The 19,129-nt window shown below is 41.2% G+C and overlaps 1 protein-coding gene across 1 annotated transcript in view; it reads right to left on the bottom strand.

Annotated features, from left to right (window-relative positions):
- Map3k3 (mitogen-activated protein kinase kinase kinase 3) overlaps positions 1-19,129 on the bottom strand; it is a 67,839-nt gene that overhangs the window by 22,191 nt on the left and 26,519 nt on the right. Inside the window, exons 3-6 of the mRNA XM_032914281.1 lie at positions 18,097-18,137; positions 14,494-14,593; positions 11,820-11,933; positions 5,628-5,748 (exon numbers count right to left, since the gene is read on the bottom strand). Coding sequence (XP_032770172.1) covers positions 5,628-5,748; positions 11,820-11,933; positions 14,494-14,593; positions 18,097-18,137 — 376 coding nt within the window. The remainder of the gene's footprint in view (positions 1-5,627; positions 5,749-11,819; positions 11,934-14,493; positions 14,594-18,096; positions 18,138-19,129) is intronic.

Below are 19,129 nucleotides of genomic sequence, written 5' to 3' on the forward strand. Positions count from 1 at the left end.
GACCCACAGAGGAAAAGAGATTTCATTTATGGCCTGCATTGGCATAAAGCTTGGGCATTTTTTTTTTAAATTTAAAATGTATGCGTTTTTTTTCTACACTGATATTTATGTACCACGGGCATACCTGGTGTCTGTGGATACCAGAAAAGGGGCTGGGGGCTCAGATCCCCAGGAACTGGAGTTTATGGATGGTTGTGAGTCATCATGTGGGTCCTCTGCTAGAGCAACAAGTTCTCTCAACTACTGACTTATCTTTCCATACTCCTTATTTCTTTTCTAAAAATTCTTTTTTTCTATGATATGGATCTTTGCTTGAATGTACATGTTTTCCATGTGCATGTAGTGTCCGTGGAGACCAGAAAAGGGCACTGCATTCCCTGTGTCTAGAGCTTTAAGTAACTGTGTGCTTCCACGTGGGTACTGAAAACTGAACCCAGGTCTTCTGGAAGAGCAGCCAGAGCTCTTAACTGTGAACTGCTTCTATAGCCAAGCTCAGGTATCTTCAGACATAAAGCTGAAGACGTAGTTCAGTTGGGAGAATAATTGCCAAGATGCATAAAGTTCTGGGTTCTATTTCCAGCTCCAAATAAACCAGGTATGGTGGCACATGCCTGTAATCATAATCCTGGAACTAGGGAAATAAAGGCAGAAGGATCAGAAGGCTAAGTAAGATGCATCCTCTGCTACATAATGAGTTTGAGGTTAGCCTGGGATACATGAGATACTGTCCCTGCCTTTCTGTCTGCTCGCTCTCTCTCTCTCTCTCTCTCTCTCTCTCTCTCTCTCTCTCTCAAAGACAACCTCTGGAAAAATCTACTGCTTGTGATAAGAGGAACATCAAGTTTTAGAATGATTATAAAAAGTCTTGCCCTTACAGAAGCCCTAAATGGATCTTAAGAACTCCCTTGGATCCCCGTACCACACTGTGAAAACCACTGAAATGCCATGTCAGTGTTATTTCTAGATCTCAGATCCACCTGTTCCTTGTTTTTACCTCTGCCACCAGACTAATCCAAGCATTGGTCTTCTTTCACCTAGACTGCTCATATTGGAGTCTATGGTTCCTGGAACCCCAGTCTTGCCCTTCCAGTCTGTCCTTCACACTTTAGCCAGAGCAGTCTTTGCCAATGCAAATCTGAATATATCATCCTATCATTACTTAAAAACCTAGTGACTTTTCACTGCTTTCAACAAAGATTAAAATGAATCTTCGTCACGGTCCGTTAGGCCGGGCCCCTCTCTTGGAGGAGGCATGCTGTCTTTGCTCCTGGTTCTTAGTACTCCAGACACCAGCACGTTTCTTCAACAGTCCACATTCTTTCCAGCCTTAGTCCTCAACAAACGTCTGTCCAAATCTTTGCACAGCTTCCGTATGTGCTTTAGGTGGTAGCCTGATGGTCTCCTGATCCCAAGATCAGGTCCTACTCCTCTTTACATATCACACAGCACCACACAACTTCCTAGTCCCTTTGGAACTATACACTGATCAGATTATGACAAGCAAATTATTTTTTACAGGTCTACACAGTCCACAGAACAAAACTCATGTCCTGTTTGGTATCCAAGTTTCTGGCCCATGATACCCTTTTTTGGGTAATGAATGAACAAAGACACAGTTTGGCAGAAAAGATAACATGATTAGCATTCTAATGGAGAAGTGTATATGGTGAAACATTTTACTGTGACTTCTAACCAATTACAAAAAAAAAAAACAAAAACAAAAAACAAAAAACAAAACCCTAGGTGCAGTCAGCAGTTCTTAGAAAGTAGCCTTGAGATACTTTGACCTTCTCTATGACTATTTTAAATGTATCAGCCTACCCAGACCTGAATGATAGAACATTTTCCATAGCTCACCCTAAAAGTCTTCTCTCTTCAACACCTATGAGAATCCTCCAGAAGCCTGTTAGGTCCAGCTCCTCCACAGAACGTACTTTCCATGTTACTCAATTCCCGTTAGGCCAGGCATGGAAGAAGCTGGGTAGGTAAGGTAGTGCATGCCTACAATCCCAGCACTCGGGAGGTACAGGCAGGAGGATTAGATGTGTAGGAGCACTTGGGCTGTACGAGACTTTAGGGTTTTGTTGTTGTTGTTTTCCAGACAGGGTTTCTCTGTGTAGTCTTGGCTACCCTGGAACTCAAACTCTAGACCCAGTTGGTCTCAGACTCGGGGAGATCCACCCACCTCTGTCTCCAAAGCATGTGCCACCACCACCCAGATTTGGTTTTGTCTTTTAAAAATCCAAGTTCATAGCACCTCAAACACACATTTTTGGAGCCCTCCCTGTTCTTCTGTAATGATGCCTAGGAGATGGATGCTCTTTCCCATGCCTGGAATGCTAGCCTTAACTCTGCCTCTGTCCATCAGTTCTGATATTATCACTGCTGTAAGTTTCTATTCTAGGGAGAATCTGTGTTCCTACCACCCTTGACTTCCCACGGGCTTTACTGTCCTGTTCATTCCAGCCCAACATAGTGCTCACTGAATAAAAGAAGCCAGGCTGTAGGTATGCTGAGATATGGGTACCCATTTTCCAGATAAACTGAAACAATATGAAAATCTTATCTAACATGTCTACTCAAGGAAATGATTCCCACATATGGCTTCCTACAACATGGTAAAGGACTTCAGTGGCCCAGCAGTTAGCCCTAACCTCCACACGGGAACCACAGGGTCATTTTTAGGGGCAGAACACCCAATTACTGCTCTGTGTCAGTCTTCAGCAATTACAAAGAAGGATGATGCTCATCCTTCCTCTTCTATTTCTACAAAGACTTTAGGAAAGCTTTTCTCTGCTTCTCCACTCTCCCCTCTTATGATATGCCTGAAACCCACCCATGACTCACTAACTCTATGGTTCTTGTGAAAGAACAGGAGAAATAGATGTCCCTATGTTGCCAACTTTGCCCAAATTGGCTTCAAACTCACAATTCTCCTGTTTCAACCTCGTGAGTGGCTGGCACATGCTTGATAGCATGCCTCAAGGGCTCACCTTGAGCACAGCATAGAAGCCCCATTCCAGTTCCTGACAATGTAAAAACTCTCCAATCCTCCAAGATCTGTTCACACTGATTCAGATTTGCAATGTTGTTAATTTTGTGAGAATTTATTCATCCAGTCTAAAATTTCTTTTTTTTTTTTTTTATTTATTTACTTATTTATATGTAAGTACACTGTAGCTGTCAGACACACCAGAAGAGGGCATCAGATCTCATTACAGATGGTTGTGAGCCACCATGTGGTTGCTGGGATTTGAACTCAGGACCTCTGGAAGACCAGTCAGTGCTCTTAACCACTGAGCCATCTCTCCAGCCAGTCTAAAATTTCTTAAATCGTAAGTCTGTTGTTGCTATGTATTTCTTTTCTAATATCCATCATCTGTGTGATTAGTTCACAGCCGCCAGCAACTCTATCTCCAGGAAATTCAGTGCCTTTTCCTGGCTTCTAAAGACATTTGGCATCCACATGATGTACATACATTCAGAAAAACAGATATATACATTTTTTAAAAAAAATCAAGTTGCTATTATTTCTCAGGTTCCAGCCAATTGGATTTTTAGGATATTCTGCACAGCAACTGCTGAGATCCTGCCTCTTTCTCTTCAACCAGCTTATGAAAACCCACCCATCAATTACTTTAAAATCTGCACTTCATTTATATTCAAGCATGCAGCTAAAAACATTTAATATGAGCGCCTGAGTTCAGAAATTACTCAGTGAGGCAATGCCAGTGTCTCAGCAACTCATTTTTCCTTGCTACTCTCTTGGGAAGAACATCACTCACAGACAGGCTCAGAAGCAGAACAGAGCTGAATCCCCCAGACTCAGCTCAGGATCTGCAGAGAGCAGTGAAGTTTGACAGAATTCTGTCTTATGTGAAAAGGAAAACTTGGCTTCCTAGTGGCAGCAGCAGGTATCTCAGATCATCAAGGCAGTAGACACATGCAAATGTCTGAGAAAGTCAGATTTCCTTTGGATTTTTTTTTTCTTTTCTTTTTTTCGGAGCTGGGGACCGAACCCAGGGCCTTGCGCTTGCTAGGCAAGCGCTCTACCACTGAGCTAAATCCCCAACCCCTCCTTTGGATTTTTTTAAAATATCTTTTTTTTTTTAAAAGATTTATTTATTTACTATATATATAAGTACACTGTAGCTGTCTTCAGACACACCAGAAGAGGGCATCGGATCTCTTCACAGATGGTTGTGAGCCACCATGTGGTTGCCGGGAATTGAACTCATGACCTCTGGAAGAGCAGTCGGGTGCTCCTAACCGCTGAGCCATCTCTCCAGCCCCTTCCTTTGGATTTTTAAAAAGATTTATTTATATATATTTACACGTAGACATGTGTGCATGTGAGAGCAGATGACCACCAAGGTCTGCAAAAGGAACTGGACCCCTTGGAGCTGGAGTGACAGGCAATTTAGAGCCACTTGACATGGGTGCCAGGAACTGAACTTTGGTCCTCTGAAAGAGTAGTGCCTCCTCTAAACCACTGAGCCACCTCTCCAGTTTCAAGATTTCTATCTTGATAAAAATTCCACAGTTCAAGATATGGGCTTTCTCCCCAAATACTTTGCTGGCTAGTTTTATGTTAACTTGACACAAGCTAAGAGTCATCTAGGAGGAAACCTCACCTGAGAAAATGCCTCCATTAAGACAGGTCTGAAGACAAGCCTATAGATCATTTACTTACTGCTGTGGGAGGGCCCAGCCCATTGTGGCTGATCTGGTGGTCCAGGCCCCTGGTCTGATGGTTCAGAATGCCATAAGAAAGCAGCACTTTTGGGGCTGGAGAGATGGCTCAGAGGTTAAGAGCACTGACTGCTCTTCCAGAGGTCCTGAGTTCAATTCCCAGCAACCACATGGTGGCTCACAACCATCTGTAATGGGATCTGATGCCCTCTCCTGATACTTCTAAAGATAGCTACAGTGTACTCATATAAATAAAGTAAATAAATCTTTAAAAAAAAAAAAAAAAAGAAAGAAAGCAGCACTTTTCTACAGCTTCTGCATCAGCCCCCGCTTCCAGGTTCTTGCCCTGTTTTAGTTCCTTCCATGACTGCCTTCAATGACCAACTATTATATAAAAAGAAAAACCCTTCCCTCCTCAACTTTTGCTCACTGTGTTTCATCACAGCAGTAGTAACCCTAACTAAGAGAGACCTTGAGAAGTATCCAGAGGAACACTACATTATGTTATATAGTGCACAAGCCTGATTCAGAATTCTTTCCTCAGGAGGAACTACACAACTTCTTTGCTACTCAGTTGTATATACTGTTAATGCTCTGAGCTTCCAGGATAACTCAGCTGATTGGCTGGCATCTTCCCATGAAGCACAAGGACCTGACCCCTAATTTAACAGGTCCCCTGGAAGTCTTCAAACAAATGTCTGAGATCGCTTTCTCAGGGATGTTTAAAATAAATTTGATCATGGCATCCTATTATTATATTCTAAGATCCTTGAGAGTCCGAGTAATTTCATGTCCCCTGTACCCCAAATAAAAACAGAGCACTACTTTGCACAGTGATAGTCAATGAGCATTTGGTGATTGTTGAATAGTTAAATATTTTAAATGTGAACACATCAAATTTACAAGGAGAGTGAAGAAAAGAGTAAAATACTTACTGACAGAGAGGTGCCTGCTTCTGGGCTCAGGAGCTTGGTAGATGGTATTTATATCCCCTGCAGACTGGGAAGGCTTGACCCGAACCTGCCTGGACACTCCAGAGTGGGGAGAGGAACTAGTCTGTGAAAGAGGCAAAGGTGTAATCAGGTGTATGGGGATCTTTGTCTTTCCTCACACTCCTCACACTCCTCAGGCACCTTTTAATATATGAGCTACCAGGTTTTTCACAAAATCTCAATCCTCATCTATCTTGGCAAATCACTATCCTTGATGTATTTTCACAGTTTCAGTGATACATAAGCACTAAAATCTGGTGCCCCAGGCTGGAGAGATGGCTCAGTGGTTAAGAGCACTGACTGCTCTTCCAGAGGTCCTGAGTTCAATTCCCAGCAACCACATGGTGGCTCACAACCATCTGTAATGAGATCCGATGCCCTCTTTTGGTGTGTCTGAAGACAGTGACAGTGTACTCATATATAAATAAATTTTATATAAATAAATCTTAAAAAAAAAAAAAACCTGGTGTCCCAATTCAAGGGGTGACGACCCAGATTCAGAAGAGTGGCAGGCATCCATGTAACAATCTACTGAACAGGAAAGAGCTGTAAATGCCCTATTCTCATTAAGTCATCTATCAAGATGATGAGGAGGTGGGTTAGCTGTTAAGAGCACTTGCTGCTCTTACAGAGGACCCAGGCTCAGCTCCCTGTACCTACATGCCAGCTCAAAACTATCTAACTCCAGTTCCAGGGGAACTCAACACCCACACTGGCTCCTGCATTCATCCTTAACTTCTGCTAGTCCAGTTAAGCCACCAGGCAAGACTTTAAAACAATGGATGGGGCTTTACACTGAAAAAGCCTGAAACTGAATATTGAGGATGAGCAAGTGACACTGGGACATAATTAAAAAAAAAAAAAAAAAAAAAAAAAGGATTACCGAAAGTAAAAATAAGAGCTACAATTTGGGCTGAAGTTTTTTGCTTGCTTCTCTGTATCTCTTCTACCTCCCAACAGGGGGCGGGGGGAAGTACCACATAAACAATCTCTATATCCTGTCCTTCAGGAAAAGGGCTTCCCGCTTCCAGGGGCAAGTTCAGTTGCCAAGCAGCCTTCTCCAGCCTTCCCATGCCAGACTTTATCGCATGTAGGGTTGTCTTGACAAACTGTCTTGCTTTAACAGGAAGTCAGAACCAAGGGGAAGTGAATGTTCTTGCTGAAGCCTCCGATGTGCAATAGCTCTCTGCTGAGAGTCAGAAAGGAAAAAACAGCTCCAACCACATACTGGGGGGAAAAGGGCAAGGAGGGGCCCCACAGCCCTGAAGTTAGGGGAAGAGCTCTATGATGCGTATCCAAAGTCCTCTGCTTAGACGTGAAGCCTTTCACAAAGTGGGGATTGACTCAATCTTGGCAGCATGGATTTAAAATGTATCAAAGAACATATACTCTAACCTTCGGTTTTAAAAATCTGTAAACTGGGAGTAGTAGGTGCTAGAGAGAGAGTTCAGAAGAGCACTAGATGCTCTTCCAGAGGGCCCAGGTTTGATTCCCAGCTCACAACTGTATATAACTCCAATTCTAGGGATCCAACACCCTTTACTGGTCTCTATGAACATCAGGCACACATGTAGTGCAGGTAAAACACCAACACACAATTGGGTTTCATCTCCAGCACTGAGTAAAACTAGCTGTGGTGATGCACACCTGTAACTCCAGTACTCTGGGGTGGAGGTAGGAGGATCAAGAAGTACAAGCTACATGGTAAGGTCAACATAAGCTTGGGCTAGAGACTGTCCCAAACAAACAAACAAACAAACAAACATTTAAATGCACAGGAACAAAGATTCACAGAAGAGAAATAAAAGGGTCAACATTTATCAGTGATAGGAACTGAAGACCACGGATACAGCATGCTGGAGCAGGCACCTCAGTGTAACCTCTGGTTCCAGTCTATGAACTAGCAGTACACTGGCAACCAGTAATGAATGCACAGCAATCCTGGAAACACTTCACAGCAATTTCACAGAGTAACTTTACACTGACTGAACATAACAACTAAAAACTATGGGCTTATAGGTTATGAGTATCTGTTTTTTCTTTGTTTCTGTGAATGAGGGTTAAATCCAGGACCAGAGCTTTGCACTTTCTAGGCAAGCATTCTACAAACCCCAGCCTATCTACTTTACATTTTGTATTTCACTTTTCTTCTTTCTTTTTTGAGACAGGGTCTCTCTACTATACAGCTCTGGCTGTTCTGGAGCTCACTGTGTAGACCAGTCTAACTTTGAACTACCAGAGAGATATTCTGGCTTTTTCTGTCTCCTGAGTGCTGTGATTAAAGGTGTATACCACCAACCCCAGCCCTATTTCACTTTTCAAATTAAAAAATAAATATATGGTTAATGAAAAAATAGAAATTAAAAGCACAAAAATGGATATTTCATGTGCATGTATACATACATGTAGATGATATGGATTAATGATGGGTATTTTCCTTGATCACCACCTTTTAAAATAATTATTTACTTAAAAATAACTATTTATGTATTTATACTTACTTCTGTGTGTGCATATGTAGAAGCCAGAGGATAGCTTATGTGAGTCAGTTCTTTCCTCCACCATGTAGGCTCCAGAGACCAAACTCAGGTCATCAAGGTTGGCAGTAAGTGCCTTTATTTTCTGAGTCATCCCACTGTCATCTATTTTTATTTCTTTTAACAATATTTTTAATTAATTAATTTATTTATTTATTTATTGGAGGTAGAGTCTCATCATGTTGCCCTAGCTGACCATTTTTACTTTTTTTTTTAAAGATTTATTTATTTATTATATATAAGTACACTGTCACTGTCCTCACAAACACCAGAATAGGCCATCTCTCCAGCCCCCATTTTTACTTTTAAATTTTACTCTGTGTGTACATGTATGTGTGAAGATGCATATATGCCATAGCATGTATATGAAGACAACTTCTGAGAGTTGGTTTTCTTTCCACCATGTGGGTCATCAGACTAGAACTCAGGTGGTTAGGCTTAGAGACAAGATCCTTCACCCACTGAGAGACTTGTCACCCCATCTTTCTATTATTATTATTATTATTATTATTATTATTATTATTATTATTAATTATTATTTTGCTGCTTTTGAGATAGGGTCTCACTGCTGGTGGTCCCAAATCACAAAATCTGCCTGCCTCTTCCTCCCAAGTGCCATGGTTAAAGGCATTCCCCACCCCATTTAACCTCTACTGTTATTGTTAAATATAGGTATTTATTAATGCTAAAAATAGAAGCAGCTTAAATTTGCCCACCAAATTTAGTAACCCACCAAAAAATTTATATAATTATGGTATATCTTGTCAAGGAAATTATGTGTTATTGTTAAGTTATAATTATTAAGGAGAAATACTGGCACAATGTTCATGATAATATTGAGTAAAAGCATAACTTAAGAGACTTGCAGAGGGGTTGGGGATTTAGCTCAGTGGTAGAGCGCTTGCCTAGCAAGCACAAGGCCCTGGGTTCGGTCCCCAGCTCTGAAAAAAGAAAAGGAAAAAAAAAAAGAGAGACTTGCAGAAATAGCACTGAAAACATTTACATAAAGTCTGTACACCTAAGTTAGAAATTCAAGTTATGTGCAAAAATAAACCAATAAATGTATTATGGCGAGAGGTACAACAGCTTTGCTTTTTTAAGTGTAAACTTTAAATCAGTGGTTTTCAATTTTCCTAATGCTTTAATCCTTTAATACAGTTCATGTTGTGGGGACCCCTCCAACCACAAAATTGTTTTCATTGCTACTGTTATGAACCATAATGTAAACATGTGTTTTCCAGTAGTCTTAGGTGACCCTTGTTAAAAAGTTGTTTGACTCCCAAAGGGGTTGTGACCCACAGGTTGAGAACCACTGCTTTAAATTATAGGACCTGAGACATCTATGTAGTGTTTGTCCTATGTAAGACCATGAGGGTCAGAGCTCAGATGGTCAATCATCTTTTCAGTAATTCTGTACCACAGCTATATCTGTGTCACCTTATGTGCCTCTTGGTAACTGGGAAATGGATGTAAATAATTAGCTGTCTTTAACTTCTCATCGGGATCAGAGGAGTACAGGCATCACAGTCAGTCAGAAGTGACAGTTCTACTAAAGTGCCAATGCAGCCTCTTTTATAGGGAAGGAAAGTTTGTTAAAATGATCAACTTTTGCTAAGAGTTTGTGCTGGCTGGTCTTATGTCAACACAAGAATGGAGGTAACCTCAATTAAGAAAATGCCTCTATAAGATCCAGCTGTAGGCATTTCTCTCTCTTTTTTTCCCTTTCCCCTCTTACTCCTCTAAGTTTTTCAAGGCAGGGTTTCTCTGTATAACAGAGCCCTGGCTGTCCTGGACTCCCTTTGTAGACCAGGGGTTAGCCTTGAATTCTCAGAGATCCATCAGTCTTTACCTCCCAAGAGCTGGGACCACAGTCGTGAGCCACTACAGCTGGCCCCATAAGGCATTTTCTTAATTAGTGATTGATGGGGGAGGGCTTCATCTATTGTGGGTGGGGCTGTCACTGGGCTAGAGGTCCTGAGCTCTATATGAAAGCAGGCTGAGCAAGCCGTGGGGAGCAAGCCAGTGAGCAGCATTCTTCCATGGACTCTGCATCAGCTCCTGCCTCCAGGTTCTTGCTCTGAGTTTCTAACTTGACTTTCTTCGATGATGAACAGTGAAATAGAAGTGTAAGCCAAGCCTTTCCTCCCTACCTTGTGTTTTGGATATGGGGTTTTATTGCAGAATTGAAAATTCTAACTAAGACAGAGTTTCCAAAGCATTCTGTGTATTATTTAGAGAAAGGATGGAAAAGTGTCTTAAAACAATGACATGGTTCCTGTTCTTATAGAGTTTATAGTCTTTGGTGATATAATCTACAAATATGCAATGAGAAGACAATGAACTGGTATGAAAACCACATCCAAACTGAAGAAATAAAATAATAAAATAACCAACAATACTGATACACTGTAATAGATAAAAATCAAACTGGCTGCTTAACAAACAAGCAAGCAACACCCCAGAAGAATGTATGGACTGCTGCAGATAAGGGGGGAATAGATGAAGAAGGTGAAAAAGATGAGAGTGGGAAGCTAAAGCAGGGCAGATGGCAATCATCGTGGTTTGAATGAAAATGGCCTCCACAGGCTCATAGCTTTGAAAGCATAGTCACCAAGAAGTGGGACTGGCTGAAAATTAAAAGGATTAAGAGGTATGGCCTTAGAGGTATTAGGAGGTGTGTTATAGAAAATGTGTCACTAGGTATGGGTACTGGAAGGGACAAAGGGGGAAGAGGGTAAGAGCAAGAAAGAATAAAAGGGAGCAAGAGCAAAAGCCCCTCTCTCCTTCTATCTCAAAACAAACAAACAAAACAAAGTAAACTAAAATGGCAGCATACGGGTTAGTCCACCTAAACTATTGTGGTACTCTTATGTCCACAGATCTCATCTCATAGAACCATACTCAGTTTGTTGTCTTCAAGTCTAAGAAAAGGGAAGAGTGCCAAGAAACCTTCAGGAACATGCATCTACAGTGATGACAGACAGGTCAAGATTGCAAGCATACTGAACTCACAGAATGTACATCCAGAGGATCCATTCAGTACGGGAAATTATGTAACAGATATTTCCCAGACATTTGGTAAAGCAGCCACTTTAAACTGGTAAACTCTACAGCCATTTTTCCCCCAGTAAATAGAAGTAAAAGTATATTTTTTATAATGTGTTTCCAAGGCAAGGCATGGCAAGGCAAGGCAAGGCAAGACCTTGGAGTTGAGGAAGTCAGGTGCAAAACGTTTGAGTCTCAAATCCCTTATAGCTTTTGGTAACTCCTATGCTGCATAAACATCTCTCATAAAGTTCAAAATCTAATAGAAGGACCGTGTGTGTGTGTGTGTGTGTGTGTGTGTGTGTGTACACGCACACTTTCTCCTTTATCATGAAATACCCCCCACCCCGATACTGTCAGTCAAATAATCTTTGTTGTAACTGACTCTAACAATCTGGCTCCCAATGAAATCAAATGTAGAAAACTTGCTGGTTCCTGATGGGGCTGAATCCCATACTCTTACTTGCACTAAGAAACACAATATTCCTATCAATTAAGCAAGATGAAGAAATGTAAACTCTCTTCAGTTGCTGGGCCATGAGAGGCTACTTACATGGTTTCTGTCTTGGGATAACAGTAGTATCCTAAGGCTTTTCATACTCGCGCTTCTATCCAAAATGTCAATTGCTTTATCGAGATCATCTTGGTTTTTCAACAGGATGGAGAGCTACAATAGGACACAAAAAAAATCATACAAAATGCAAATCTATGTCAATGCTTTCCTTTGCAAAAACAAAAGCTAAATTATGTTTAGAGAGGAAACAATCTCATTGGCTACATTGGATCCTAAGGTTTTGTTTCATCTCAGTGTGAAGTAATTCCTAAAGAGATTTAAAGTTGTGCATCTGCCAGTTCTTCTCAGTCTTGAGATAGTGCCATCACTGCGAAGGGATCTCTTGTGCCCATTTATAGGCTGTTCCCCATTCCTACCACCACTGCTAGGCAGCCAGCCGCAGAGTTTCTAGCTCTACAAATTTGTATTTTCTAAACTGTTAATGTAAGTGGAATCATACAGTGTATACGTGTGTGTGTTACATGCATGTATATCTTGTTTTTTGTTTGTTTTTTGAAACAAGGTCTATGTAGCCCTGGCTATCTTGAAATTCACTTTGCAGACCAGGTTGGCCTTGAACTCACAGAGAGCTTTCTGTCTGTCTCCTGAGTGCTGGTATTAAAGCCATGCACTGCACTGCTGAACCTCTTTGTTTTAAAAGTTTATTTTATATGTGGGTCTGAGTGTATGTATATGTGTACCACATGCATGCAGGTGTCTGTAGAGACCAGAGAGTACATCGTATCCTTTAGAAATTGAATTATAGGTCATTATGAGCTGCTTGATATGGGTGCTGGGAATCAAAACTGAGTCCTCTGCAAAAGCAAGTACTCTTTTATCTGCTGAGCCACCTCTATAGCCCTTTGGTTCAATTCTTTGTTGTTTTAAAGAGTATACTTATTTTTTTAATGTAGATGCATGTTTTGCCCGCATAAATGAAGGTGTATCATGTGTGTGCCTTGTGTTTGTAAGAAACAGGTGTTACATCTCCTGAAAGTAGAATCGTGAACAGCTGTGAGTTTCCATGTGGTGCTAGAAACCAAATCTGCATCCCCTGAGTGCTCTTAACACTAACCGCATGTCCAGACCCTCAGATCAGTTTTTAAAGCTTTCATCTTAGGCCAGAGACAGTGGCACGCACCTATTACAGTCACTAAAAAGGTTGAAGTATGAGAATTTCACAAGTGTGAGACCAGTTTGCCTTGCCAACAGGGTGTGCTTCAGACTAGCCTGGGCTACAGATAGAGATCTTGTCCCAGTACAACAGCAACGACAAAAACAAAAAGACTTGTCACTTTGACTGACTTAGCTTGGCCACTGCCACCCAGATGCATCTATATTTTTGTATATTATAGTTAGTGATTTTCTTACCAATTTTGACATATTTTAAAAATTTATTTAAAAAAAACCCTAAAGATCATTGGATGGTATAATGGCACATGCCACTTTTAATGCCAGGACTTGAGAGGGAAAAGCAAAATGACCACAATTTTAAGGCCAGCATGGGCTACTTAACAAGACTTTGTATAAAAAAAACAAAACAAAACAAAAAAACAACAACAAGACCTTCAGCAACTAAGCCCAGATGTATACACAGCACAGAGGCGTCTGAAACAGGAAGATCGTAAGATCAAAGGAAGCCTTGGCTTCATACTGAGACTGTCTTTAAAAAAGTAAATAAATCTGTGACACATATATGCACACACATCTCAGCAACCACCAATTTAGGGACTAAACTACAGAGATACTTTCTAACTTGCTATGAAATACAAAACTGCACAGTAAGAGGTTAATGATGTGGTTCAGTGGTGAAGCACTTGGATGGCAGACTCACGCCAACTGTCCCCAACACATTCCCCTTAACATACATGTTTTCTATTACATAAGCATAAATACATTGCCTTTCAAAGTGATAGAAACCACTAGACTAAACCAACCGTACCCTTTCTTAGGAGCAGGAAAAATAATTTTCAAAAAAATTTCTTCCTAGGTAAAATATGGGACAGAAATAAATAAGGACTGTTGGGGAAAGGAATGAAATAGTTAATCAATGTATTGGATGTTAACTTGTTTGTTTTTTCCTGGCAGGGTGTCTCTGTGTATCCTTAGCTGTTGTGGAACTCACTATAAACCAGGTTGGCCTCGAACTCAGAGATCCTCCTGTCTGTTTCCCAAGTGCTGGGATTAAGGGCGTGTACCACCACCACTACCCAGCTTAGACGCTAACTTTTGAAACAAGCTACAATCAGAATTAAACTCTGAAAGAAGAATCTACCGTTTGTGACCATAATAGATGATCTATCCCTTAGTTCTTGACACCATCCCAGCCCTGCTAAGGTCTTCACTTTTGTCAAGGCTGTGCTGAGGGAAAACAACATCAGCAAAGACATATTACAGAAATATAAAGAAACAAAGGAAAAAGCCTTGGCTCTGGCACTGTACCTTATCCCACCATGGAATATTTGACCTACGTGTTACTGAGCAGGAAGGATGAAGGTAGTCAAGCCGTCCCTTACTCAGTAAATAAAACCCCAGTTGTTGCAATTAACAAGAGGCTCCAGAAACAGAAAACCCTCAGATGATATCAAAGAAACAAACTAACACATTTTCAGGTAAAAAGTAAGAAAATGCACATGGCTGTCCTTCTTGGCCCTTCCTCATCCATCTTTCTTACCTCATTATTCATATAATGCAAATCAAGAGGCTGCCCAAAGACCGTTGTCACCTTGTGTTCCACATCTTCATATCTCACAGGCCGGCTGAATGCTATAATTCTAAAAGGGAACAAGAATGTTGGTTAACCATATATTTAAAATTTAGAAACTATCTTAGTTACTGTTCTATTGCTGGGAAGAGATACTATAACCAAGCAACTTACAAAAGAAAACATTTAACTGGGGGCTTGCTTAAGGTTTCAGAGGATGAGTCTATGACCATCATGGAAGCAGACGGGCATGAGGCTGGAACATTCACAAGCAGTGGACAGACACTGAGCCTGGCATGGGCTTTTGAAACCTCAAGTCCACTCCCAGTGGCACACCTCCTCCAACCTGTACCTCCTAATCCTTCCTAAACAGCCCAATCAGAAGTCAAATATTCAAATATATAAGTCTATGTATGGGGAGCATACATATTCGCAGAAATAACCACAGGAAATAATTTTGCTGTCAAATTTGTCTTCTTGGACTGAGAATAAAGCTAAGTGATTAGGCACTTGCCTTGACAACAAAAATTTAAACTCTTGCCCAACTCTCCCCAGCCAGCCCTTGGAAATCAGTAGCAGGCAGATCTCTGTACATCTGAGAGCACTCTGGTCTACAGAGGCCAGGCAGAACCGAATGGTAAATGTAAAAGTTCAGTTTGACCCTGTCTCAAAACCACGAATCTTTTAATGAAAAAAAAAAATCATCAATGAAATTAACCATAAAAAGTCAAGAAAAACCAATAAAGCCTGGGGTTGGTAAAAATAAAGAAAATTAAATTAAAAAAAAAAAAATAGAAGGTGCAGGGCTAGAGAGAGGGCTCTGTAGTTAAGGGCACTACCTACATTTCCAGAGGAGCCAAGTTTGATTTCTAATGCACCAGGTACTAAATGGTATAAAGGCATATATGCAGACAAAACACTCATACAACTAAAATAAAACAAAATACAATTTAATTTTTAAAAAATTTAAACTTGGCGGGGTTGGGGATTTAGCTCAGTGGTAGAGCGCTTGCCTAGAAAGCGCAAGGCCCTAGGTTCGGTCCTCAGCTCCGAAAAATAGAAAGAAAAAAAAAATTTAAACTTGGGATCAATGGCACATGCATTGGCTAAGTGGTTAAGAGCACAAGGAACCTCACAACTGTCTTTAAGTTCAGTTCCAGGAATTCTGACATCCTCTCACAGACACACATGTAGGCAGAACAGCAATACACATCAAATTAAAAAAATAGGCGCTCACCTTCAATCCCAGTACTGGAAGGCAGAGACTGGCACATTTTGTGAGTTAAAGCTAGCCTGGCTTACAGAGTAAGTTCCAGGACAGTCAAGGCTACACAGAGAAATGCAGTCTTGGGGAGTTTGTGGAGCTGGAAGAGGCTGAGGCAGGAGGATCCCAAGTCCTAGGTTGGCCTGGGATACAAAGTTTGTTCAATGCCTGCCTGAATTTTATAGTGAAAAATTATGTCAACTCCCATTCCCTTGGAAGAAAGAAAGAATGGAAGGGAAAAATCAGTAAGAAAAAGACTATCTCTTGAGCCTCAGTATGAGGGAATGTCCCTCCCACAGTTTTAGAAAGCAACCAAGCTCAGAGATAATAAGTTTCTATGCATCCAGTCTGGCTGTGAGACAGTCAGCCACCCTAAACTGCTCGAAGTCTGGTTAAGATCAGAAACTGTGGCTTCCTAGAACTAGTTAAGAGCCAGGCTGCTGCCATCCCACTTACTAACACATCTTAGGGAATGCTGAATTGTGTCTTCCTACTAAGTTTTTTGGAGGGAACCAGTTGTCCTCTCTGCCCTCTTACAGGATAGTCAAGGTCCTCCACTCCTAAAATGGAATTCTATGAAAGTGAGTGCCTGGACAAACGGACAAGTCACTACTTCTTTGTCTTTTTCTGTAAATTCCAAATTAGCAGGGGCCTTTGTTTCTGAAGAAACTGGGGCTGGAGAGGCGGATGGCTCAGAGAGCACCAGCTGTTCTTCCAGAAGACCTAGCATTTGTCTCCCAGCACCCGCATGGCAGCTAACACCCTAGCTCCAGTTCCAGGGGACCCTCAGGCACCTGGTACACAGTGATGCGAGCACACACACAGGCAAAACATGGACACATGTAAGATTTCTAAAGGAGAAAAGATATTACTTCCCTGTAAACACTAAAGAAAGTCCACATGGCCCTCTTTACAAAATCATAAGAAATGAAACACATGAAACTCGAGATGTCTGGCACAGAACAGCTTAAGTTGGCTCTTCAGTACTAAATACTCTCTCCAGCTCTCAGTTCTACACATACAACACAAACAGCAAATGCTATGGTTCCTGAAAACAACTCCATTAAAAAAAAAAAAAAAAAAAAAAGACTTTCAAAACCTTGATAGCAACATTCTGCAGCTCCAGCTTCAGAAAGCCATTCCTGCCTGACTACCTTAAATACCTGTGGTTTCCCTCTGGCAGCTTCTCTGAAATCAAACACATATACTTTCACAGTTTAAGTCTACTCACTGAAACTGCATACCACTTTGGGAACAGGGCACTCAGGAGACCATAACTGCATAATTAAGCTCCAACACAATTGAGCTTTTGATTCCATATCTATTTCTGAAAAGCCTCTGGTGCTCTAAGTTTGTTCATTCCTCAAAAACTGTCGGGCCAGAAACTAAAAAGTACCAATGATGAAGTGGCACTTAACTTCCTTGCTACTGTCAGGACACAGGAGGACAGGATGGAACTGCAGACAGAGCTCTGTTCTTCCCTCCTCTGGGTTTAGAATAGCCCTAGACCTCAAAGCAACAGCAGGACCCTGGCTCTGCAGAATTACCATTCCCACAGTCCTTTCACTAGGAAGCTCTTCCAACCTTGTACATTTCTCTAAGAATGGGCCATTTTGAGGGAGAACAGCAACTCTCCATCATCTCCTTTGGAGTAGACTTCAGTAACCTTGTGGGACTGCAGTTCACCCCTCTGTGGTGGTTCAAATGAGAATGCCCTCTACAGGCTCCTGTTTGAATACTGGGTCCCCACTGGTAGAATTATATGGGGAAAATTAGCAAGTGTGGCCTTCTTGGAGGAACTGTGTCACTGAGGGTGGGCTTTGAGGTTTTAGAAGACTCCCACCACTTCGCTCCTACTTCTGAGTCTTGCTGTGAGCTATTAGTGACTGCTATAGCCATGCCTTTGCTTCCCTATCAAGGACTGTAATCTTCTGAAACTTTTGTAAGCTGTCTCCATCATGGTGTTTGATTACAGCAGTTGACAAGTAAGTAAGGAAACACACAAAGGAAAGGAGAAAAAGTATGGGAGGGAGCTACAGAAGGGCATGTGTGACAACTCTGAAAGCATATGTGGGTGAACAGAGACCACACCCACAATACAGGGCCCTAAATGCTCCTTGAATTAAGTAGAATTACATTTTTGTCTACTGAGAATTACTTGGCTTTTTATAAAATAATTATGACTAAAACATTAAAAAGAAACATGAATTAAAAAGAGAAAGGAAGTCTTATAATATAACTAGAGGTAGTTTTCTGAGCTCAGTGCTTTCCCAGGACTTCAGCATACATTAACACAGAAGGCAACTCACCGTCTCTCCCCATTGTGTTCAAACTTGATTCTGACGTCACTCTGCCAAAGGAGTAACAAATAGGTTAGAGAGTTCTCTGAAGTTTCTGGTAAGTCATGGATAGCCATTTAGGCATTGGGCAAACATTACCATTAATAAAACACCTAATGGCTCCTGTTCCAGGCTCTCCACTCAGAAAGAACACTCTTTCCTTCAGACTTAAAAATTCTGCTTTCTCTTCCCCTCTTTTTTTCCTTCAAAAAAATTTCATACAATACATTTTGATCATGTTTTTCCCTTCCCTAATTCCTCCCAAAACCTCTCCCACCACCCAACTTTTTGTTTTTTCTCACTCTTTCAAAAACAAACAAAACCACTGTGGTGGTTTAAATCAGACTCATGTTTAAATGCTACTTAGTGGAACTATTTCGGGATGATTAGGAGGTATGGCCTTGTTGAAGGAGGTGTATCACTGGAGGATGGTTTTTGGGGTTTCAAATGGCTATGTCAGGCTTGCTCCCTCCCTCCCTCCCTCCCCCCCTCTCCCCGCACAGCTGTCTGCTTCCCACCATTGATGATCAAGGACTAACCTTCCGAAACTGTACCCAATTAAATGCTTTCTTCATTTAAATTTTTTTGCTTTGTTTTGTTTTTATTTCTCAAGACAGGATTCCTCTATGTAGCCCTTGCTATCCTAAAACTCGATCTGTAGATCAGGATAACCTTGAACTCAGAGGTCTGCCTTCCTCTACCTCCCAAATGCTGGACTTAAAGGCATGTGCTACCACCAGCTAGCAATTGCTTCTCTGTAAGAGTTGCCTTGGTGATGTATGATATCTCTTCACAGGAATAGAATACTAAGACACCAACAAAAACACAAAACTAAAACAAAACAAACAAAACAACTCATAAAACAAAAAAAAAATGCCAGAACAAAATAAAACCAAATCAAACAAGGAAAGAGTTCATTTTGCAGGAAAACAACTACTCCTGGGCATGGGGCCTACCCTGGAGTGAGGTTGATATACCCAGTGGCACTCCATTAGAAAAATAA

The sequence above is a fragment of the Rattus rattus genome, chromosome 9, assembly GCF_011064425.1.
Source record: "Rattus rattus isolate New Zealand chromosome 9, Rrattus_CSIRO_v1, whole genome shotgun sequence".
NCBI lineage: Eukaryota > Metazoa > Chordata > Mammalia > Rodentia > Muridae > Rattus > Rattus rattus.